The sequence below is a fragment of the Miniopterus schreibersii genome (assembly GCF_964146895.1).
Source record: "Miniopterus schreibersii genome assembly, chromosome: 10".
NCBI classification, from domain to species: Eukaryota; Metazoa; Chordata; class Mammalia; order Chiroptera; family Miniopteridae; genus Miniopterus; species Miniopterus schreibersii.
This window is the reverse complement of record NC_138110.1, coordinates 6,450,599-6,475,033: the sequence shown is the minus strand read 5'-3', so window position 1 is coordinate 6,475,033 and position 24,435 is coordinate 6,450,599. Positions and strand designations below refer to the sequence as shown.

Genomic DNA, 24,435 nt, shown 5'->3' with positions numbered 1-24,435 from the left:
GCCGCCCCTGAGCGCTCAGATGGAGATGTAGGTCGGGCGGCGTGCGGAAGAGGCGCGGAGAGTTCAGCCTGGACTGCGGGGGGAGCGAGGCTGCGGACACCGTCTAGGCCTGGGCAGCAGGCGCCTGTGGCCAAGGCCTCGGGCCCAGGGGCGCTTTCCAAGGCAGTAAGGCGGCGAGGGAAGGCGGCGAAGAGCTGGAGGGAAGGCCCAGCTCAGGGACGAAGGGACAGCAGCCGGTGGCCGAGGCCCTGGAGCCCAGCTGGGGAGGCCAATGGGAGAGGAAGGGCCCGCGTCGTCGGGGCGACTGGCCAGGGGCGGGGAAGGCCAGACGCGTCTCACCCGCAGCCCGGCGAGGGGCGGGAGGTGCCACGCGGCGGCAACTTTGACAAGGGCACTTTTTCAGAGGACAAAAGCCTGGAAGGGGCATGTTCAAGACAGAAGATAAGAGGCGGCGGCAAAGCCACTGAGTTTGCTTCCCGCGTGCCGTGGGAACGCGCCTGCGGGGGACGCGAGAGCACCTCCTGTGGGAAGCCGCGCCCCTCACCAAATGCGTCACCTCTGCGGGGCGGGGAGGTGACTTCTCTCCTAGGGGCCTGGCACAGGTGGGTGTTGGAGCAACAGTTGCAGACTTTAACTAACCTTTGAAAAGGAAAGGAATATTCCTGTTGACACCTCACGGATCGGTGCTGGACGGCACTCGAGGCCCATTCTCCTGCCCCCAGCACAAGGACGCTACTGGAAGTCTGGCTGAGGACAGAGATTTAGTGTGTCTGTGTGTGTGTCTGTGTGTGTCTGTGTATGTGAACCAGTAAATGTCAAATTTTCTTTGTGTGTGTGTGTGTTGTGTGTGTGATGAATCTTCAATGCGTATCTTACAGCTCTGGTTCAGTTGTTGAGAAGAGAGAAAAATTAAAAAAACACACAAATCTCACCCTTGCCAACATGCTGGTTCTTGTGAATCGGAGCTCAGTGAAACCTCCCAGGCATATAATTTATCTTTTCTTTGGCCTACATAGTAAATGCTGCATTTGTTCATGAATTCTGGCCTTGTTTTAATTCTGCTCTGCCCTGAATGTAGTTTTATGAGGCACAAAAATCAGATTGTCGTTCTGAAAACACTGAAGATTTGTGTTTCCCCCCAGGATGAAATGGCGGCATCTTCCCCCCAGTTCACGGCTCTGCGGGTTTGCGGCTGGAATTCCGAGCCAGCGAGGGGCTGGGGGCAGGGCCGCGGGGGGGGGGGAGCTGAAGGGCTGAGGGGGCTTGGCCTGCTCCGGGAGCCCTGAATCAATACATTGACGGGCGTCTGTGCACAACACGCTACTCCCACCAAGAAGGCCATTGATCGAGGAGTTTTACTCTCATTACTTTCTCAGGGCTGGGTTCTCTCATTACACTTAATAGAACAATTGATTTTTTTTTGTGTGTGGCTCCAGATACACAGTGGTGCAGCCAGAAATCAGATGAGAAACCTTAACAATCAGCAGGCTGTTTTTTGGTGAAAGATCTTTGCAGACATATGTACTTGCATACCCCTAAGTTCACAGAGTGAAGGAAAAAAATGAATGGCTATTTCAGGACGTGCCTGCGTTTTCCATGCAGAGTACCGAGTGGTATCCGATTCCAATGATACGACTGGCAAAGAATGGATATTGGCAGGGTCACAAAACAGATGCAGATTCTGTTAGTGAACCTGAGGGTGCTAACTCACTTCGAAAGGAAGACAGATTACAATTTTGGGGACTTCTGAGAGGTTACTATAACTTCCACACTCTCAACATAAGCCCTTATCTTCTGACTCCGATTTCGTTTTGAAACCCGTTCCACTCAAACTGAGGCGCTTCCCCTAAGAGTCTTCAATGAAGAAAGAAAGCTGGTTGATGAGGCACAGCTCTAAAACTCCTCTGCTCTTTTCTTAAAGTAGGAGCGTGTTGGGGTCTCATGGTGAAATGCATGCGGCGAGGCTTGGTTGTCAAATGCTGAACTGGTTCACGGGGATTTGGATAAGTCACTGACACCCGTCCAAAGATGGGTCTTGCCCCAACTAACTCAGTCTTTTCCTAAGTCAGGCAATGGGTTGACATCTGACGCCCATGTGAACAAAACGTGATTATTCAATGAATCACAAGCTCAGAATGGCCTTCGGAACCCATGGCCAATAATGAGAATTCAATCAGTTTCCCCACTCAGAGTAAAGTAGTACATAGTTTCTCAAATATTCATGAATATTGGTGACCAGTTTATAGCCCCGAGACAAGTCACTATCTGCTGTAGGGACGCACAGTGAGGGACTGTCCCCTGGGCCAGCGAGGCTAATTCTCCCGTGTCTGGGCACTCTCTCCAACACGTGGCCTCCCACAGCACAGCACCCGCCACCTTGCATAGTATGTGTGGGGTTTGTATACCTCTTCTCTGCGGGACTGCACATTTGCTGGGGACAGGGACACTCTGTCCTATCCACCACTGTGGCCTGGCCTCCCCTGTGCCTGGCTGTGTCACACTCGGCAAAGATGTGATGCCTGGATGCATTGAAAGACTTACTTCGAATCATACAGAAAGAAATTCAATTGGCTCCTGAACTGGTGCATTTGGGGAAGTGGGCATCTGAAGGGCAATTTTTTAAACTTTTGAAGGAAAATTTGAATATCGCATTTCTTAGACTCAAATTTTACAGGACCAGAGAGAATGCTGAGAGCAAGAACCTAAACACACAAGCCTAAAGATCTTTCCCCAATTTTAACTGTTCAGGATTTTTAGCTGGTGTTTAATATTTACAGTATAATTCTTGACACTAACCTAGATGCATTGAAACCACAGAGTAATGCGACACAATCTATATACAGTATTTAGAACAGAGCCTGACATATTCTAAGAGCTCAATAAATGGCAGCCGGTGTTATTAACAACTTGGCCGTGCAGTTGGCTGCTATTAAGGAAAATATATTGACAGTCACGACACATAACTATATAATAAAAGACTCAGCCTGTCTAATTTTTTCCTGGTTCTAACCTCAACCAGAGGCACTTGATTGAATCCCAAAGTTTGAAAAATACTATTATTTAAAAGTCCATTAACTGAAGAAACAAGTGCCTTAAAATACAATGGATTCATTTTTATTTCCTTCTTCATTTAAGGATCTCTTTTCTCCGCCCTGAACACAAACAAATATCTTCATGGTTCAAGGCAAATGATATTTTTAAGATAGAAAGAACTTGCCTTTCTTTGTACAGGCCAAGAAAATGTCAAGAAAAAATGAATTCTGGGTGCCTCCTTAAAAAAAAAAATCTAGTTTTTACAAAGGTATTCCTCCAGGCTGTTGGAAAATAATTAGTACATAAGAGAGTCCATCCAGAGCTGTAAAAGCTCTTTATTTAAACCTACCCTTTACTGCAAAAGATAGTTCCAGATCAACGCAGGCTGTTAAAAGCAAGAAACGAGATGTGTCCCAAGGAAAACCTATACATGCACCGTATGCGAGACAGGCTGCGGAGACCTGGCAGGTAGTTACGTCTCTGAGGAACCATTTTTATTCTGCGAATGCCCTTCCCCCCGGACTCCACTGATCACAGACACAACCCGTCCTGCTTCCTTTGATAAATGGAAGGACGGATCCATCTGCGTGTAACTCACCTCCTCTGGCCTCTTACATAAAACAGACGCCGCAGCTGTGGCTGTTCTGCGAACAGATGTTTCTGCCCACGACACACCGGGAGGCACGTGTCTACAATGAGCCGTTTGTTCCAGGGGGTCGAGGGCCTGACACCCAGTCAGGACCCCTGGGTGACTGCAGAGGGACCTACGTGCCGTCGTCTTCCCCAGCGAGGCGCACTGAGCTTGCATCAAGAACAAAACGGCCGTCCCCTGCCAGCACTTACCCTCTCCGCTGGGGCATCGTGGGACTGCCCGGGGAATCCGGGGAGGTCGTCGGCCTGGCCTTGGGGTGCCACACTCCTGGCTTCCAGGTGGCCGACAGTGGGAGCCTTTTCCTGTCCCTTGTCCAGTTTGAAGAGTTTGTCAAAAAAGCTGGAGTCCTTAGGCTTGGAGGGGGCTGCTCCCCCTGACCCAGGTGGCGGAGGTGCGGGCCCCAAAGTGGCAGAGAAGCCCTGGTGGTCGGCGGGGGTCCGGCCGGGGGTTTTATCTGGGCCGGGCCCCGGTGCAGCTGCTGGCGGAAGGGCCATGCTGTCACTCGGGCCTTTGTTCCCCGGGGCTGCGCTCGAGCTGACGTCCAGCTTCCCCGGTTCGGTGGATGAATCCCCGGCTCGGTCTCCGGTACGCCCTGGTACAGGCCGAGAGAGAGTCAAGAAAAAACGCGATTTAGCAGCTGGTGCCTGGGGATTGGCCTCTTTCCCAAGATTCTTTCCGTTGGCACCCGCGATAGCGCTGGTCTCCACTGTCCCGGGGGAAGAAGTGGCCACACTGTCTTCCTGGACACTTATGCCCAAATCGACTGTAAACACAAACATAAACAGCGGTTATTCAGCCACTCGAGGAAGCGCAAGGACAGATAATGGACTACAAACGTCTTATACACAAAGGCCACCGTGCACACTGGGACTCTGTTGTGCCCCGTCAGCAGCAGAAGCAGCTAGATGCCCTCGGACCCTGCTCTTCTCGGGAGAAAGGAACGGAGTCCGTGAGGAGGAAGCTCATGGCTGGAAAGTACACACCAGGCGCTGCACCCCTGAGGCCGAGTCAGTCACCTTCCAGCAACTTCACAGGAACCGTAGGAGGCAGGCTGTCATGGTTTCGATGGGGGGGCAGGAGCGGTTAGGAGCCTGGGCTCCACATCTACAAGAGGCTGCTCAGCCCTGGGACTCCCGGCATTTGGGTCGGGCCCTTCTTTGTTAGGGGGCCCGTCTCGTGCACTGTAGGGTGTTTAGCTGCATCCCTGGCCTCAACCCACCAGATGCCAGCAGCATCCCCAAGTTGCGACAACCAAAAGTATCTCCAGACATTGCCAAGTGTCCCCTGCCAGGGGTGTGTGTGGAAAAAAAGACTCACATTTGAAAAGCACTGAGCTCGATGTCTATTAGAATCCAGGTTATTTACCTTTCCCATGTCTCAACTGTCTGGTAAAGGGGGGCACTTTGCTATGAAGATGACATGAGCTAATATTCTTAGAGCACACAGAACAGTGCCTGGAATACTCCATAAATGTAAGTGCCCCATAAATGTCACGAACGTCAGCTAATCTCATGACTCATGAGTGAGAAAATGGACAGCCAGGGAGGTCATGGCTAGGAATCTGTTGAGAGTACTAAAAGATTTTAAAATCGAAGACTCATGAAGTTTCTACGTTGAAGGCTGGAAGAGCAGACGTCCACACAGGATGTCAGATCAGACCTCAGGCCCGTGTGGAACCAGACATGTGGGGTTAGCTGTCCAAGACGGCGCCCCTGCAAGGAGGACACTGTGCCAGCCTTCGTCTGTTTCACTTTGACCTCTGCCTTCTTCTCTAGGCCCCTTTACAAAGCAGTGCCATGTTTAGGAAAAAAAGATATGCCACACATTTTGGAACCACAGTTAAGATCAAGATTTTCTCCTGCTAGGTTTTATGACCTTGGATAGGTCACTAAAAATTTTGGAATTTCCTCATTTGAAAAATGGGAATGATAGTCGCTCCCGTGCAGGGTTGTTGCGACGTTTAAAAGAGAAAACTCTTGCAAAGGACCTGGACACTGCCTTTCCCAGGGTAGGCCTTGAGAGTCCACAGGACAGTGGTTCTTTCTAAGGTTTCTGCCACGCCTTTGTCCACGCTGCATCGGCTTCAGGCACCTGTGGGCAGCCGCTCCTTAATATCTGGTTGCGGGAAGGCAGAGGAAGAGAGGGGAAGACAGAGGTCTCCTTTGGTCTGCTCACATGGTTCATTAACGTGGAGCGAGGAATGCACACACACACAAATAGACATGCATACACACACAAATACACACAAATGTACACACACATGTACACACACAAATACACACACAAATATACACACATAAATACACATACATACACACACAAATACACACACACATACACACGTACACACATGCAAATATACACACACAAATACACACATACATCCATTGGTTAGTAGTTGTTTTTGCCAGACTCTAGTATCTCCCAGTGTCTAGAATTAGGAACAAACATGGAGAGAGAGAGAGAGAGAGCGCGGGAGAGAGAGAGGGAGAGAGAGGGAGGGAGGGAGCTGGGTTCTTGTGCAGAACCCTGAGGAGCAGAGAGGAACCGGGGAGCAGCAGCAAGCACCAGGGTTTCCGTGGACGCTGGGACCTCAGGGCATCACGCTGGGGACGCTGACGCTGATGACAGCTTGCAGCTCTTAGCGTCCCTCTGTGGCCCAGGAGCTCACAGTCAGGTCAGCGCTAATCTCAGGGAGGGCTGGGGGGGCGGCGCGGGATAGGACGTGAGAGCCCAGCGAGCGTGTCAGGGCGCCGGGAGCAAGCAAGTGGCTGGCGTGGCAGAGTGAGCGGAAATGAACTGTGGGTGGCCCGAGCCCGGAGAAGAGGAAACAGGTGACAAAAAGGGAGAGATTCAAAAGGAGGACGGGCTTTTCAAAACACCCAGAGCATCCACTGACCCCCTTCCGTCATTTCCCCTCCTCACTCTCCGGCTGGAAACCAGTGAGTGTTAGAGCTGCAGAAAACATCTCTGAGAAAAATCTTCCCGTGGACAGATTTTTTAAAAAAGTGCCAATATATTGCTTTGATAAAGGATGCATTTCCTGCATCCCAGTATCTGAGCCAGACTTCAACACATTTAGAGATTACAGCAGGTACAAACCATAGCTCTTGATATCAGATAACTTGTGAGACCTAGGACTTCTTAGAAGGGGCAATTCATGACACTGAAGCTTTGCCCCCAAACTTGGGTGAGTGCATACCCATGTCCATCGCCCGGAGCTTCTATTCCTCTTGTCAAAATGCTCACCCCCCAGGTGGGCATATGACTAAGCAAGGCTAATAAAAGAAATCCTGTGACTTTTGCTGAACCTATTAGAACAGTTTTGTTCTTTGTGCTTGGGTTGGCGAACAAGTAGGGAGTACATCTGGAGCTGGTGGCCTTGGCCATCACTTTGGGGAATGCTTGCCTGAGAACCAACACAGGTGAAAGTAGAGCCAAAAATCCAGGGAGCAGATGCCCAAGGATAGCATTTGAACACCTGGATCCAGCTGTGCCTGAAGCCGGACTTTACCATTGCTGGGCTAACAATCTTTTTTACCCCCCTCACTTATGCCAGTTTAAATTAAGTACATACTCAGTGACTTGGAGAAAATTTCAGGGGCTTGGTCAATACCTATTTCACTAGTTTCAAGGAGAGCATTAATTAGTAGCAATGAATGAAATGGGAGAAAGTGAGTTCTAAGGAGCTGGATAGAAGTAAAAAACACCCACCAACATTTATCTTCTCAGTAAAAGTGGAGGGAAAAATCCACTTGGGGAAAAGAGATTACAGTCATTTGAGACCTTAGATCAGGGGTGGGGAATCTTTTTCTCTGCCAAGGGCCATTTGGATATTTATAACATCATTCTCAGGCCATACAAAGTTATCAACTTAAAAATTAGCTATGAAAAAAGCTCCTAGATTTATTGAATTTCGAGTCCCAGTTGCAGTTGCCCTGGCAGGGCCAGACCACACGATAAAGCCCCTGGGCTGGACATTCCCCACTCCTGCCTTAGATAAACATTAAAAACAAGTATGTTCTAAAACATTACTTAAATACACACATACACACATCCAATCTGTATGAGTGAGCAGAAGAAAACCCATTGGAGCCCTGGCCAGGTAGCTCAGTTGGTTAGAGCAGCAATGCGCCAAGGTTGCAGGTTCGAGCCCTGGTCAGGCTACATACAAGAATCAGCCAATGAATTCATAAATAAGTGGAACAACAGATCGATGTTTCTCTCTGTCTCCTTTCCTCTCTCTCTCAAATCAATCAATAAAAAATAAAATAAAAACCATCGGAGTCACAGGTTTTGTACTTGGGCAGACAGGGGTAGTTTACACGCCATCCTTGCGTATTCCCAGAAGAAGAAAACGTTTCTAGGTGACCAGAGCTAAGCTTTCGGTTCCTATGAGAGCCCACCTCAGACCTGGTTGCAGTGAAAGTGCTCTCACAGAGCAGACAAGCAGGTGGCAAAGCGCAGAGTCCTTTCCATGAGCACAAACGTGCAAGAGCTTAGGGCAGACGGAACGGAATCGAGTAAACGCAGACGGCAGCTCCCCGGGAGTTGGGGGCGATGGAAGATGGGTCTCTTTAGTGCAAGAAGGTATTTTGTATTGTGTATGTCTTTTCCCTTTTTAAGAAAGTTGTTTTATCTGAACATGGGCCTGAGAATTTATTTCCAGGGGCAGCTCAGTGTCACTGGCGAAGAACTTAGATGGTGGATCAGAAGAGCCTGGGTTTAGCTCTGAACTCCTGGTTCATTAAATATGTGACCTGGCCAGGTTGCTTCATATCTTTGTGCCTCAATCTGATTATAAAACGAGCGCGAAAGCAGCAGTGCCTTCATCAAGGGGTGATTGCAAGGATTGAATGACATACTTCCCGTAGGATGCTGAACACGGCAGGTTGTGTGTGGCGGATATTCGGTAAATCAGCTGTTTTGTAAGATTTGTGTGTTATTCCGACAATGACTAGTCTACATTCCTAAACATCGGCCATAAAACAAGGAATTAGTCCAATGGTTTCACCTACAAACTTGAGTGCTCTGGAAAGACTTTAAAAAAAAGGAATGATAAGAATTAATTTAGCCTCAAAAATCTAAGAGCCTGGGCCAGAGAAGTTTCATTTTCAAGTACCGAGAAGTCTCAGTCAAAGCAAGCTGCTTCATCAGAATTCTTATTAGATACTGAAAACACACATACACACAGTTTGTATTACAATATTCAGAACTGCCGAGGAGGGGTTATCTTCCGTTTTGCCTCATGTGCCAAAGCTGAAGTTCTCTCTTGGTAGGATGCTAAAAACGACACCGAGTATTCATGGGGCTTCTCGTGTGCCCCAAGTTATGATAAAGTGCGATATGGAACCAGAAGCGTTTTATTGAGTTAGTATGGCAAATCTACAAGTTAGGTACTATCATCACTCCCATTTTACAGATGGGGACACTGAGGCTCTTAGGAGTAGAGTCACTTTTCTGATGTCATCCAGCTCATCAGAGGTGGAGTTGGGATTAGAACTCATGTTTGCCTGGTCCCAAAGCTCAATCAAGCTCCTAGGAGCATGTTGCAGAAGCAAGAACAGAAGCCAGGCAGGGGGGAAAGATGACTGAAGCAGACATAGTTTGGTTAATATAATTAGATTAATAAAAACCCCTTATGCACAAGAGAAAAAAAAGAACCCGTGTTTCTCACATCTAGAAAATAAGTGATTTTTTTGTTCATTTTAAATAAAAATTTAATTATGCCATTTATCTGCATAAAACTATCCAAAGAGAGCCTCACCACAGTAAGATCACGTCCACGGTCTACCGTGGACCATGGCTTGTCCCGGTTCTTCCTCTCACCCGTGGCCACGCCAACCTAGTTCCCACCCAAAGCCCTTTGCCCTGGGGCTCTTTCCACCTGGCCACGCTTCCCCGAGCATCTCCCCACGCCCACCTGCCATCACTCCGGCCGCGGGGCAGGCCTGGGGGAAGACCCCTGACCCTTCCCTCCGTGGCTTTGCAGAGCACCCCTTGGCCTCCGGATCGTCTCCTTCGTCCACGGGTTGCTTTTCCCCCCACCGACTGGCAGCCCGGGCAGCGGTGCCCTCCGCTTCCATTCAGCTGCACGCCCAGCGCCCGGCCGTGCTGGCGCGTCTAACGGGGTTCGGTCGGGGACTTGACTGTACCCGTGGCCTCACATCCCGTGTTCTGCTTGTGCAAAAGGTGCAGGACCGGCAAACCCGCAGAGAAGGGAAGGGGATTCGAGGTTGGGGGCTGGAGGAGGGGACTCGGGCGTGCCAGCTGAGGGGCCGCTCCCTGACGGGTGGGAACATTCTGGAATTGGACTGTGGGGATTGTTGTGCCACCTGGTGAACAAACGAACAAGCGCCGAACTGTACACTTTACAAGGGCGCAGCTTTCAGTGTGCGAATTACAGCTCGAATCTGGAAAAGAAGCTGTTGGAACAAACATGAACACGGCGGGGGCTGGGGGGACAATGGGCACTGGTCATGAGCAGACCGGTCACAGAAAGGGAAGCAAGGCTGGCTTTTAAGCATGAAAAGATGTCCGGCCTCATAAATAGTAAAATACCAGCAAATAAAATCACAACGAGACTTAGCCCTCCGCCTGCTGAACAGTAAAGAGGGAGAGCTCTGGCGCCTTAGGGGGGCCAGGGTGTGGAGAATGGCACTCACGTCTTTGGTGGGAGCCTGATTTGGCCGCCTGTTGGCAGGATGTTTAGTGACGCATGTCAATATTTAAAGGTTCACAAACTCCTGAGCTCTGATTTCTACTTTTAGGACGTGCCCCCCAAGTATAATTCCTCGGAGGCAGGCACACTATTTGCAGCACACTGTTACTGTGGCAAAAGACTGGAACAACCTGAGCTCTTCTCAGTGGGGACCTGGTTAAGTCAGCGGTCGTTTGTCCCCACAATGACCCCAGGCATCGACGTTTTCTGAGACAGCCAGTAAGTGATAAAGCAGGTGCATCCAACCGTAGGCACAGTGTGGCCCGTGTGTTTTCTAGAAATGATGCGAGAGGCAGGGGAGGTCCGAAAAACACCCACGCTTGGGATACCTCTGGCCACAGGGAGCTGTAAAGAGTGCCTGTGTCTAAGAAAAGACATTTAGGGCTGGGGCTGGGGAGCAGTCACAGCCAAAGGGAGTGTTTTCCCTGCCACTCATTCTGTATACGTGTGTACTGTTCCACCCCATCCCATGTCACTTAAAAGTGGACAAATAATGAAAAGAAAAAATGAAGGACAGGAGAGTCTGGAAATGAGAAGTGCGATTTAGGGAACATTTGACCTGATTCCCGACTCGCCCGGGGCTGGCCCCGAGGGACGGGCTCTGTAACTAATGAGCCTGCCGCTCCGGTGGTCGTTGCCGAGTGGGCCCTGCATCCTGCAGCGAGTGCACGACCTCGGGGCCATCTTTACATTCCAGGACCCCATCCTCTGCTCAGCAAACTCAGGGACTCGAACTTTAAGTCACTTGTAGTCAATGTACCTCTCAGAGATCATTTGAAAAAAAACTCCTGAATCAACCCCACGGGCAGCTTATTGGTTTAAGAGGAGAAAACAGAGCCAGAAAGGGCACCGACCACGGGCGACACCCCGCCTGCGCGGTCCCTCCCTGTGGCACACACGTGGGCACACCTTCTCGTGGGCAGGATGCCTGGTGAGCCCAGAGGCCAAGCAGACACACTTAGAGTTGGCTATAGGATTTAAATGTTTAATGCTTCAAGCTGGTGGTGATGATGATGATTTAGAAAAAGCTACTATGTTAAGAAATGTGAAGTTGGAAAGGAACTTTACAGTAGCCGAGGCTGGCAGTTACGATGTGGCCAGCTGGGTGTTTGGCCTGCAGTGTTTAGATATTTTTGAATTGGGAAATTTCATCTGAAACTCCTAAAATTGGGCTTTCATTGAAATACCTTCTTATCTGTAGAGGGATTTCCCCCAGGCAGCCAGGCCTGGAGCTGAGTAGAGTCTCCTAGGCATTCTAGCTCTCCCCATGCCTAGCCTCCCGGAGCCTCCTGCTGGGTCTCCGATGCAGGGCTCTGAGGGAGAGTCTAAGTCCCTGGAGGGCTGGTAAGAACAGGTCGGGGGTCACTGCCCCCAACATTTCTGACTCAGGAGGTCTGGCTGGGGGCCCAGAATCTGCAGGTCTCATAGTTCCCCGTGATGGGGTGCTGCTGGACCAGGACCGCTCCGAGAGTCACGGATACAGGGCTCAGCTCTTCAGCTCCAGATGCAGCCAGACTGAAACGTAAGTTGCAGAGCAGGGATTATAACCTAGTCTGTCTGACTCCAAATGCCACACTCCAAGTGTTTTTACTCCACGGCTTTCATCTCAGCTGCCGTGAACCTGAGGCCTCCTCCAGTGGTCACATGTATCACAAGAGACGAGACTTGTTAAGAGTTGAGTTGTGTCCCCGCAGAAGGTGAAGTCCTAACCTCCAGTACCTGTGACCTCATTGGCAGATGACCAGGTAAAGATGAGGCCAACTAGGGTGAGCCTCAATCCAGAGCGACTGTTTCCTTATCAAAAGGGGAAATTTGGGCACAGAGATAGATGCATAGAAGGGAGATGCTGTGGGGACACTGAAGGCCATCTAGAAGCCGAGGGACGCCGGAGGCCACCAGGAGCTCGGACAGCCCTGCTTGCCCACACCCTGAGCTAGGACTTCTGGCCTCCAGCACTGTGACACAATCCATTTCTGGGGCCTAAGCCACCTATTTGTGACACTTTGTTAGGGCAGCTCCAGGAAACGGACACCGGTGTTTTCAAGGTAAGCCTGTGGCTTCCATCCTTCCATTTCTCTTCAGCAAAAGCAGATCAGCAGCCCCAGCCCAAGAGGAGCACCCGTGGCACTGACCTTCGTCGTAGAGTTGCACGGTGTACGTTGACACCATCACCGGCGGCATCCCGTTTTGAGCACAGTCCCTCTTAGACGCGACCTGAACAGAACACATGCCAATATCAGCCAGGCCTTCTGGGAAAATCAGAAGAACTCGGGGCCACAGGGGTTCTTCCCAAATTAAACTTAATCTAAAGGCTGTTTCTGGAAACTCCCCAACATTCTATCAGAAACACCTGATCCCACCCTAAAGACTGGATTCCTGGGATCCTGAGAATACTCCCGCGTCCACACCTTAGCTAGGGGGCCCCGCGGGCACAGGCAGGGCGGCCCGTGGTGCGGATGGACGCCCAGGGTAACGGGGGCACCTGTCTGGTCAGCGGGGAACAATGATTTAGCACGTAGATTTCGAAACCTGTGCGGTTGGCCTCCCCACGCTGTCCTGCACACACAGGCACAGCCCTCAGCCCGGCCCTTAGTCAACACACTGTCAGCACAGGAAGTTCACTGTGGCTTTTCTCTGCTCCACACCCACCCCCTCGTCTCACGTTGCAGCCTTTTTTCAATTTTAGGCCGCTGCCCTGATTTTTTTCTCTTGTTATTTATCGCAGATATTAAAAAATATTTTATATATGTGTATGTGTGTCTGTATGTGTGTATGTACATACACACATACAGACACACATACACATACACTCACATGGAGAGAAAAAGTCACAGAAGAGACAATATGGTATATAATGTCATTTAATAATAAAATCATCTAAATTATACCAGAGTTGACATTAATTGAATGTTACTTTTATGCTAAGTACTTTGCATGTTGTGTCTTATTTTGTGAATTCTCAGTAGTATTATACATGTTAATAAGTGCAGAGAAAATTAAAAACTAAAGCTTTCTAAAGGTGGGGACCTCCTGGGGGATATGGAAGGCTTTTCCTTTCTTTATATTTTTATAATGGTTCTCATTGTTTAAAATAAGCCGGTATTCTGGGTTTATCATGAACTCTACCTAGAAGCCACAAAAAAGCTAAACATCAAACCCACATGACCATTTGGCTCTGAGGTTACAGCTGGCTTTCCTGGGCCAATACTTGGTGTGCAAAGTTGATTTATTTGGCTCACAGAATTTCAAAAAGTATTTTGGGATCCGTTGCCAATATTTAAAAGTCAGGAGATTTCATCAACACTGTTTTCTAACTCCTAATGAAAATAAGAGTCTTGGAGCCTCTTGATAGTATATGTTGGCCAGAGCCGGCATGGGCCCCACCACACTGCTTTGCTTACTGTGACTGCCTAGCCCTGGAGGCTAGAGGCTCCCAGACTTGGGATCATTTGGGCAGCTTGAGAACCTACCGGGCCCACCTGGAGGTGTGTTTTAGTTGGTCTTGGGGAGCTAGCCATCAGGAATTCTAAAAGTGTCCCAGGTAATTAAATATACAGTCAGGTCTGACACCTGCTATGAGTGTTCAGCTGCTTCTTCAAACCCAGCCTTCCATCTGAGCGGGAATTCCCTCTCTGATATGACCAATGTTAGTTCACAGGGCTTATCTTCCTCCTGGGGATTCTGTGTTTAACTGGCTCCCAAGTCTTACACTGAACCGATCTCAGAAACACCGATGGTGGGAATTCAGGCTTTCTGCTACCTGGCCGTAGAAGACCTAAGAAGGGCATTTGGGTGCCCTTGACCTCAGCCTTCCAGAGCAGTTTCTCAAAGACGCATTCCTAAACTACTAGACCCCCCACACCTGGTCTTGGCTGCGCATGCGACAGGTGAGGAGCTCTGAAAATTTGGGAGCCCGCTCTTACCTCCCTCACCCCCACATTCTAATATAACTGGTCTAGGGTGCGACTCTGTTCCCAGGTGATCCTGGTGTGCAGCCAAGACTGTGAGCTACTGATCTACACCTGGGTCTCTCATCCTTGTTACACTGACATTTGGGCTGATCATTTGCTGTGGGGCCGTCCCATGCACTGTGGGCCAGTCATTTGCTGTGGGGCCGTCCTGTGCACTGTAGGCCGATCATTTGCTGTGGGGCCGTCCTGTGCACTGTAGGCCGATCATTTGCTGTGGGGCCGTCCTGTGCACTGTAGGCCGATCATTTGCTGTGGGGCAGTCCTGTGCACTGTAGGCCAGTCATTTGCTGTGGGGCCATCCTGTGCACTGTAGGCCAGTCATTTGCTGTGGGGCCGTCCTGTGCACTGTAGGCCAGTCATTTGCTGTGGGGCCGTCCTGTGCACTGTAGGCCAGTCATTTGCTGTGGGGCCGTCCTGTGCACTGTAGGATGTTCAGCAGCACCCCTGTCCTCTACCCACTAGGCCAGTAGCACTGCCTGAGTTGTGATGACCAGAAATGTCTTCAGACATCGCCAAGTGTCCCCTGGTGGGGACGGGCAAAATCACCCACATTGAGCACCATTGGTCCAAACCCACCCGGGAGCAGGTATCAAATTGGCTCCAGAGGAATCACCTTGGGGGTCCTTAAAGACACAGGATCCCTGGGATCCCAGCCCTGCAATTTCCGATTCGGTGTGTCTCAGGTGGGGCCCTGAAGCCTGCATTTCTGCCAAGCTCTGTGATGGATTCTGGAGGTTTGAATGCAAAGACAACCCGTGGGAAGAGCGGGTCTCTATGATGAAGGCTGAGCAGGCCATTTATTCTGCTCTCACCCCCACTCTGCCTTGTAGGAGCTAGTGACCCAGTGACCGCGGCTGCACTACCTCGTGGGCGTCTGTTTCTGCATCATTCTCCTGGTCCTCAGCTCTCTGAGGAATGCTCATTTGGTTACCCATCGTTCCTGCAATAGAGAAGAAAGAAGAGAGAGAAATTAAAATTCAAGACAAACCAAACTCTAACTCCTGCCAGGGAAGTGAAGGTGCAGACCTGACAAGTGACGGGCGCGTCATCACAACGGCTGGCGTTTATTTGGGGGAGTGAGAAGTCTTAGGCGGTCATCCCACAGTTAGAGTCAAATGCAGCCCCGGTTTTCAGCTGCATTGCATTTCAGGGTAGGTGACATTTCTTCCCTCTCAGCCACAGCTTTTACACCAAGGAGGTTTTAGGATGACTATAAAGCAACACTGACAGTTTTTAGTATTCTCTGGTTCTCAAACTAAGCGAGGTCCCTGGCATTTTTTTCATAGCACTCGGCACTACTTGTAATTATACGCATAAGTGGTTGTATTTTCACTCATTCATTAATTCAAAATATACATTGAGCATGAACTCTGCACCTTAGGCTGCGCCAGGCAGGAGGGTTACAACTGTGAGTGAAAGAGATGAGGCCCCTGACCTCACAGAGCTGCAGTGCTGGGGGAGGGTGGACAAACAATAAACAGACAAAACCCCACAAACCAGGCCACTTCCGATGACAAGCGCGGTGCAGCGGTTATGAGCACAAGGCCTGGAGCAAGACAACCTGGGCTTGAACCCTCTCTCTGCTGCCCATCACTGTGTGTCCTCGGGTGAGTTACTTAGCCTCTCTGTACCTCACAGGAATCCTACACACTCAGTGAATTAATGCTTGTAATGCAGTTAGAATAATGTCTAGCTCATAATAAGCAATATATAAGTGTCTGTTTAGCAAAACACATAGGGTAAAATGCTCTGAATAAAAGTAAATTGGTAACATAACAAGAGGGGCCGTGGTAGAGGACAGGAGGGGAAGGGCGGCTCTGGCATAAAGTGACGATTGACCCCGACTTGGAGGGGGAAGCTGAATGTTTAACTTCTGTCTCCCTTCTCCAATGAACTGTAAACACCAGGAGGGCCGGGCTGTGCGTCTTTCCCACGGGGTAGCCCCGGTTCTCAGCGCCGCATTTGCGTTTCTCAGGCGCTAGTTATTACTCATGGTCGAAGGGAGGGACACATCATTGGTAGCCACCCTCGCCCGCATGCACTGGGCGAGAAAAGCCCACATGGTCGTCCCTAAGCCTCTGAGAGCCTTGTTACCATTCTAACAAGTCAACACGTATTTAGCATGCTCTCCTCTGCGCTCCATCTTCCAAATGCGTTTCCTGCAGCTTCTCATTTGGCCCCACAGCACCTGTGAGACAGGTGTCACCGTCATCTCGCTCTAGATGCGAGGAAGCTGAGTCACAGGAGGTTCCATTACTTTCTGAAGGTCGCCCAGGTAGCCATGGCAGAGGCGAGATGCAAACAGGCTGCTGTGCCCCTAACGGCTGGGATGCTCCACATGTTACACCTGCCCTTGGAGAGGAGGGAATCGAGTCTCCAAACTCACCCAGACACGGACCCAGCAAGTGGCCAAGTGAGGATCTGACCCAGAGTCCCTCTGGTTGCAGAAGTGGGGCTCTTCCAGCTTCTCCGAAATCTGCTGCCTCGCTCCCTAACATTTCTATTTCATACAAACGATTCGGATGTAGGCCCATCTCCAAACACCTGGCTGCTGGCTCATCTGCTCTGTGGCTCTCAGAATAAAAGCCAGGACTTTTGATTTCTGGCTGAAAGCAGCCAGGCACCTCCAAGGGTTCCCATGGGCCTCTCACCGGTGGGGTGAGTTTTTATGCCCTGGTAATCGACACGGCGAGTAATCAGAAATTACAGAGGGAGCAAAGGGTCATAGATCCCACCTCCTGGTCTCTAGGGGGAATTCGGTAGATAACAGAATCAGGATTTTACATGTTTTCTAATCACACCACGTAATCAAGCCGAGCAGTGCTAAAACGGACACTAGGAATTTGGCAGTATTTTCTATTTGTAAAACCCACGATGTGCATACTTACAATAGACCATCACTTCACCTGTAAATGGACATTATGAATGTAATATTGAGTCCTCAAGACCAGGGTCAGCAAATGGCAGCCGCGGGAGAAAGCCAGCCTGGGGCCAGTTTTGGTCCAGCCAGTGAGCTAAGCATGGGTTTTACATTTATAAGTGGTTGGGGGGGGAAATCAGAAGGATCATGGATTGCAACTCATCATAATTATGTTTCCCATAGTAAGACTGACTAGGATTTAAACCCACTGTGTATAAAAATAGTGACAATAACAGCTCTAACAACCATATTAATAAAATAGTAGCAACAACAGCAGCAACGATTTTGGCGAATGCTTATGGTGTGTAGGAGAAACTGTCCTAAGAGCATTACTCGCGGTAAACGCATTCACTCCTTACAGCAAACCAACAAGACAATGGCGTCATCATTCCAATTTCACAGATGGGAAAACTGAGGTTCATAGGTTACCTGTCTTGACCAAGGCCACATGCACGAATATTACACACACTGGACTGTGTCTCTGTCTAAATGCCGCTTTTTACACAATTAAAAATGACTTACCAATGGGTTTATGAACATTTAAACCTCCTATTATTCAATTTAAATTCAGTCCAAATTGGGGTCTGAGGTTATGAAAAATCTCCGGGCTGGGAGGAGTGTGATGCGTGTGAGGGCAGGAGAGAAACCTTGTCACCCACAGAGCTGGGGTTACACAGTCCTGTCCTTGCACATTTTCAGTAGCCTCTCTGGATTTCAGGGCCAAGTGGCCTGAAAGGAAGAGAGGCCATGTGGACGTCTTTGTGAGTGACGACCTGGATTCAGGTAACAACTGCTTTCCGACAAAGGTCATAACATGTGAAGTGAAATCGCTCCTGCCCTTCAAATTCTGTGAAGAGCAGGATTTAAACGGGACTAAAGCGAAGGGTTACCGCCACCTGTTGGCCGGTGTCAGGATCAGCAGAAATGAATATATTCGGCGACAGGGCGAGGTCCAAACGCCTGGTGAGGGCAAAGAAAAGGCTTTCCAGTGAAACCTTCACAATGAAAACGTCCGTTAAAAGTGCAGCAATTAAAAGTTGGCAACGGAATGGCAAGTCTTTTAATGCCCAAAAGATAGTACAGCCAATAAAACCATGATGACAGTGGCACCTGACGTGCGGGCCAGCCCTGCCTGGTGGCTCCCGGTAGAGAGCAGTGTGGCGTGTCGGGTAGGGGCGTGGGCTCTGCGAATGGGCCCCGAGTCTGGAATCCCTGCTGGCTGCATACTGAGGACGTGGCCCTGGACCAGTTACTGAGCCTCGCTGGGCCTCAGTTTCCTAATCTGTACACTGGGGGTAATGACAACCGCTTTAAGAGGTTGTTGTGACAATTAAACTAATTAACCTATGCAAGGTGCTCCGGACGGGGCCTGGCACACGGTAACGTCCACGTAAGCGTTAGCCATGGTTAGGATCATCGGCATTGCTATTGATATTTTCAGTCAGTGTCCCCCAAAGTTGCCTGATAGTAAGAATCAACTGAGGAACCTGCCAGCACTTTTGATTCTCACCAAAAAGTCAGTCTGGGGCCCCAGAGCTGTAGTTTTAGCAAATACATCGGTGAGTCTCATGACCAGGCACGTATGGAAAATATGGTGATGGGCCGTCCTGGGAGGAAAGTCCTGAGCAGACCAGGGGGGGCTGACCACCCTACTGGCCGCTCGAGGACTCTGTGAGGCAAGGACTCTTTTTAGCCTCATTTAACAGCTGGCAAAACTGAGGCTCAAAGGAGGCTCAGGGAATAATTCCCGTGATGTTTTCACCAGTTTCCAACAAATCAGACGATAAATCAGATAGAGGTTTTCATCCAAAAAAATGTCTTCATTGGGAAGAGCTAGCTTCCATTTGGAATAGGACAAATCTCAAAGGTAATGCCAAGATGCCCTTTTCTCATGAGCCGCCAGTGTCCGTTGTTTTGTTCTGATGGTCGTAGCTGACATTAAGCACAAGTGGCCATATGGCAGAAGGGTTTGTTTTTGAAATTGGACTCATGTTTGAGGGCCCGGTGTGTTGAGAGTGTGGGGTAAATATTTTGCTGGGTGTGGGGGGGTCATTCAGATGAGAAAGTCCTTTATTTCTCCACTTTCTGTCTGTGTCCCTGAGGCCAGTCCTCGAACTGTGCCACACTCTGGAATCACCGGTGGACATTCAAGTCTCCATGCTCAGGCCCCAGCCAGGTCGATTCCAGCAGCCTCCTAGGGCTGGGGCCGGGGCATCAGAACAGTTTCAAGATCTCTAGGTGATTTCCATGACAGCCAAGGCAGAGAGCTGCTGTTTTTGGTATTTCAGGGCGAGCGAGTGTCCCCTGGGTGGGGACCACTTGGGTGCGGCATCCTTGACACACAGAACAAGGGAGGGGATTCCCAGACCCTGGCAGGGCCCTTGGGGACCAATCACTGCCAGCCTGGGCATCTGAAAAATTTCCCAGCCCTTTCAGGACACTCCTTTGTGGGCCCTCGGCTGTGTCAGCCTGCAAACAGAGACACACCTGGGTCTGCAGCTTTCCTTCCCTGAGAACCTGTGTGCAGGGCGCCCTTGCTGCCTGGCAGCCTCGCCTTCCCGCTGGCTGTGAGAAGTGAGGAGGGCGTGGGTGGCCGAGGGGAGGACAGCAAAAGGGCCACCTGTGCGGGGAGCACTCTCTCCTGCCCCAAGAAAAGGCTGTGGAATGAGACGGGGCCTCTGAAAATCTCACGATTATGAGGCTTCCAGCAAGGCACTGAGCCCTCCAAATGCATTTTTCTTGCGGAAAATGACAGTGTTCATGATGGTGACAATATCAAATGCCACTGAGTGTTTTCTGGGAGCCGTGCACTTGTGATATGCAGGTATTGACTTCCCTGGCCCTTGCAAGCACCCTCTGGGTAGATGCTCTTACTTGCTCAATTTTCTGGTGAGAAACTGAGGCACCGAGAGGTTGTGGCACTAAGCCAACAGGCCTATATATCACAGTGTTGCAGGGAAGGTTAAATGAGGTGGGCACATTTCTGGCACATGTGAGTACCTGACAAGTGTTCGTGAGATATTTGTATGATATATTGAAGATCTCTCTCTACATATACTATATTATTATATTAAAATGTTCTCCTTAGAAATATGCTGCTCTCTGTTTCTGACTCACAGTAATTCATAAGCAGTGTTTCTCAAACTGGGGCCAATTTCAGGCCAATTTCCCCCCTCCCAGGGGACATTTAGAAATGTCTGGAGACATTTTTGGTCATCACAACTCAGAGTGGGGGGTGGCTACTGGCACCTAGTGGGTAGAGACCAGAGATGCTGCTGAATATCCCACAATGCACAGGACGACCCCAAAGCAGAGAATGATCTGGCCCCAAATGTCACTAGTGCCGAGGTTGAGGGACCTGCTCCAGGGGCTGGGCTTAGTCATTTTTCTTCTCACACTATGGCCCATTGTCCCCCAGGGACCTACGTTGCTGCAGAGCTGGTTAGAAACCTTGTCCATGGTGGTGAAACAGCAAACCCTCCTCCTGGGCTCAGACCTTGGCTCGTACCAGGTGTGGGCAGAAGCCTCTGCTCTGGTCCATTAGGTGAGGAGTGAAGAGACCATCAGGGACCTAACCTCCTCGGTCTCCTGTGAAGGTGACAGTGGCTCTTTTACACCAGCGATTGGTGTTCATGTCACCTCCTTTTAGATACAGGTTAACAGTAAGCCCACCTCCTGGGAACCGATCAAACACCAGCCCCAGCCCAGCTGCCCCAGAGAAAGAGCCATCTGCAGCTGCGACAGCGAAAATTGTCACATGGAATGGGAGGTCCTCGAAGGGTGGAATGGTGACACAATTAGTCACCGAGTAAACAGAAACACCTTTGATCCATGCAATGGCATGTAGGCAAACTGTGAGCCCTCCTCACGCCCCCACCCCCGTGAGGGGAGTGCCAACATGGCCAGGCTGGCACACCCAGCAGAACAAGCCCTCTGCCCCCCATCTCCAAAGGCAAGGTCAGTGTGGGGTAAAGAGAACAGTCCTGCTCTTCCGTGTTCCGGGGTCTTGCATCCCCCCTGGTTCCCCAGCCCAATGCTGCCGGGTGCAGTGCTACCGCCTGCCTCCTCCACAAGGGGGCGCACGAGGACTGACCCCGGGTTCCTCCGGGCACCCCCAGCCCTGCGTCCTGCTATGGGACCATGTGGGCCCAGGGGAAGGGGTGCGTCCAGCAAAATGGAGCTGGGTGTTTTCAGGAGGCTTGGTAACTGATGCCTTACTCGATTATAGTTGTATAAGTAGTTGATGTTCCCAGAAGACTTAAAGCTCACTGTCTTATTCTCGGTGTTGCCCCAAACAGTAGCTGATGGCTTACTTACTGAGAGCCAGGCAGGGCCAGGATCAGGGGGGAGGCCAGAGAGGCCCCCAGCGCAAAGTGCAAACAAGTGCCCTCTCAGGCCGGGCAGGCATGGAATCGGCACAGCCCTGGGTGCCTGGCGTGCAGCACCCTAGTCCTGGCCCTGGGGCCCACACATTACTCCCATCGTCTGCGTTTTCCTTACAGCAGCTCGTCACTCCCCCACTATAGAGGTAAAGAAACCGAGGCGTGATGCAATCCCCTCACCCCCAGACTGTGAACTGCGTGAGGACAGGCACCTCCCTTGTCCTGCTTGCACGTGACAAGCCCTCAGTTCACATTTGGTGATTTAAATGGAGAAACCGTCCCCATATCAGAAAGTGGTGAAGAGACAGAGTTAGGGTGGGACCTGTTTCCATGTGACTCAGGCTCTCAAACCCTTAACTGCTTCTGGCCCAGCTCCGGGCAGAGGCCAGAGACAAGGTGACGGTCAACAGCTTCACACTGAGCAGGACAGATGAGCCTGCAGGGGCTGGGGTCCCCCAGACTCCCCAGGCCTTCCCACCATCTCCCTACGCATCTCCTGCCATCAGAAACCAGCTGGAGTGAGTGAGGAATTTAAGGAGGAGCCAGAAAACTCAGTCATCAAGGTGAACAATGTATTTTAACACAACTTTTAAAAACCAAAATGAACGCTGTTACTGATCCTGTTGGCACTTAACACATTATTTTGTTCTTCATGGATCTCTTGGGATTTGTTTAAAAATTTTAAATATTGCTTTAAAATATCATTTATTTTGATGATTGAGTTTTTTTGGTATCTCTTAAAGTCTTCACCCCAGGTAAGTGCTCATTCATGTCACTCAAGTCCCGGCCTTGACTGGATCCCAGTTCCCCGACCTCCTTTCTGTGAGACCCCGAAGGTGTTCCTCCCCCTGCCCCCAGCCTCATCTTCCTAACTGTAAAATGGAGATGACCGTAGCAACGACAAAAGTCACAGCTGACATTGATCACATGCATAGGTGATCACGTGCCCTGGTCCTCTCGGGGCTCACCACCTTCACTTGGATCTTGGCACTATTACTATGCCCATTTTACAGATCAGGAGCTTGACCCTCGAGGACACCCGCCCTCTAATCACCACGACTCTTCAAAGCAGGGGTGACACAGGTTCCTGGAGTCGTGCAGGTGGGGTTTGCATCTTGAGTGCTAAGTAAGACAATCTGTAGAAAGAGCCAGGATCACAGACGCTCAAGGGTTTCTTCTCCCTGCCCCCTCCCTGTCTCAGACAATGCCCCAGGTGCCCTCCAAGTCAGCTTTACCTTGGACATTCTAGTCCTGACCGAGGTCCCCAGATCGGTTACCTTACCCGTCCCCCTGCTGATTTCCCCCGAGTTTTACACTTAAAATGACCTTCCGTGGTTGCACGCAAACAGGAGCTGTTTCTGTTGTTTTGCACCTGCTGCCCACTGCACCCTAGAGAACCTCTTAGGCAAGGCTGCCTTTGGGGCCATCACACAGACAGTGACACAGAGGCTCACAGACACCCAAGGCCACGCAGCGAGTCGCTGGCAGAGCTGGGGTGCTTCTGCTTCTGTAGGTCACCACCTGCCACACACAACAAACCCTTGCACCGCGCTGAAAGGATCTGAAAGGGGTTACCTGTTGAGTCCCTGGAGGGAGCCTTCAGTCCCCTGGTGTCACTTGGAGCTGCTCGGGTGCCGGGTGCCTTGTCTCCGGCTGGTGCGGCCCAGGACCAGCTGTCAACTGAGCCCGGCTCCCTGCCCTTTGCTTCCTCATTTGGAGCTGCCGGCTGAGCACACAGGCAGGGCAAACACGGGCTGGGTGGGGCTGTCCTGTCCCCCGACGGCCCTATGGCAGCAGCTTCTCTCGCTGGCTCCCCTTGTCTCTCCAATAAAAACCAACCAGCAGATTTCTCTCGCTCTAATGCCTCCCTGGCACTCCAAGCATCCTGCCCGGTGCCCTTCACCCACCGCGGCAGCTCAGGTTGACCTGGTGGCTAACTCTCTTCCCCAGTAACCATGAGTCATGGGCAGAGCAGGGGAAACACGTTCCGTAGGGTTTTGCGGTTCTGTCTGCCTTTCGCCTTCATTTATTGCAGAACACCACTCCACCACCGCCTCACCAGGCCACCTAATAGGAAGGAAATAGCGTCTCACCCACTGTGGTGCCCCTGCTCACGGAAACACCACTCCCAAAGGGCTTTGGGCACTGGGAAGCAGGCCACCTGAGGGTGGCACGCTGCTCTGGAGGCAGAGCATGGCATTGGAAAGTCAGGATGAGCCGTTTAATTTATTTCATTCCAGCAAAGGTATTTTTTTCATGTGTCTCACAAGGACATATGCAATATAGTGTGAGCATAAATTAAAATTGGCAAAAGGAGATAGCAGAACAAGAGTGGGTACGTCACGGTACCAGGATCATTAAAAATGTGCATGTTGATTTACAGACTTGTTATGAAGATGTGGCTTTGAGCTCCCTAGCAGCCAGTGCAGAAAGGGAAACATGGTAAATTATACTATTCAGTGCTCTTGAGAAAACATTTAGTAGAAATGCAAACTAGTAATTACTGTGACTTTTTAATATGCTCATCTAAGCATCCATCGTGAATACCTGTTGAGTACCAGGTTACAAGTAGAACCTGGTTTAGAGAGGTGAGGCACAGAGGCCCTATCCCCACCCTCTTGGCTCATTGTAATCTAACACAGAGTCTTACAAGTAAACATAGAACCGCACAGTGTTACTCTCATTATGAAATAAAAGCCAAGGCTGCTAAGACAGAGAAACAGGGAGAGCCAGAGAAGGCCCCTTTCAGAATGCAA

General features: G+C 50.4%; 1 protein-coding gene across 5 annotated transcripts in view; it reads right to left on the bottom strand.

The window, feature by feature from the left end:
- BCAS1 (brain enriched myelin associated protein 1) overlaps positions 1-23,496 on the bottom strand; it is a 69,779-nt gene extending 46,283 nt beyond the window's left edge. For 3 of the 5 annotated variants that reach the window (XM_081150386.1, XM_081150387.1, XM_081150388.1), the window contains exons 1-4: positions 23,255-23,394; positions 15,241-15,317; positions 12,539-12,620; positions 3,877-4,448 (exon numbers count right to left, since the gene is read on the bottom strand). In XM_081150386.1, the coding sequence (XP_081006512.1) occupies positions 3,877-4,448; positions 12,539-12,620; positions 15,241-15,312 (726 nt within the window). In that variant the 5' untranslated portion in view covers positions 15,313-15,317; positions 23,255-23,394. Of the gene's footprint in view, positions 1-3,876; positions 4,449-12,538; positions 12,621-15,240; positions 15,318-23,254 lie in introns of all 5 variants that reach the window. The other 2 variants (XM_081150389.1, XM_081150390.1) reach the window with 2 other exon arrangements.
- Positions 23,497-24,435: the final 939 nt, after the last annotated feature.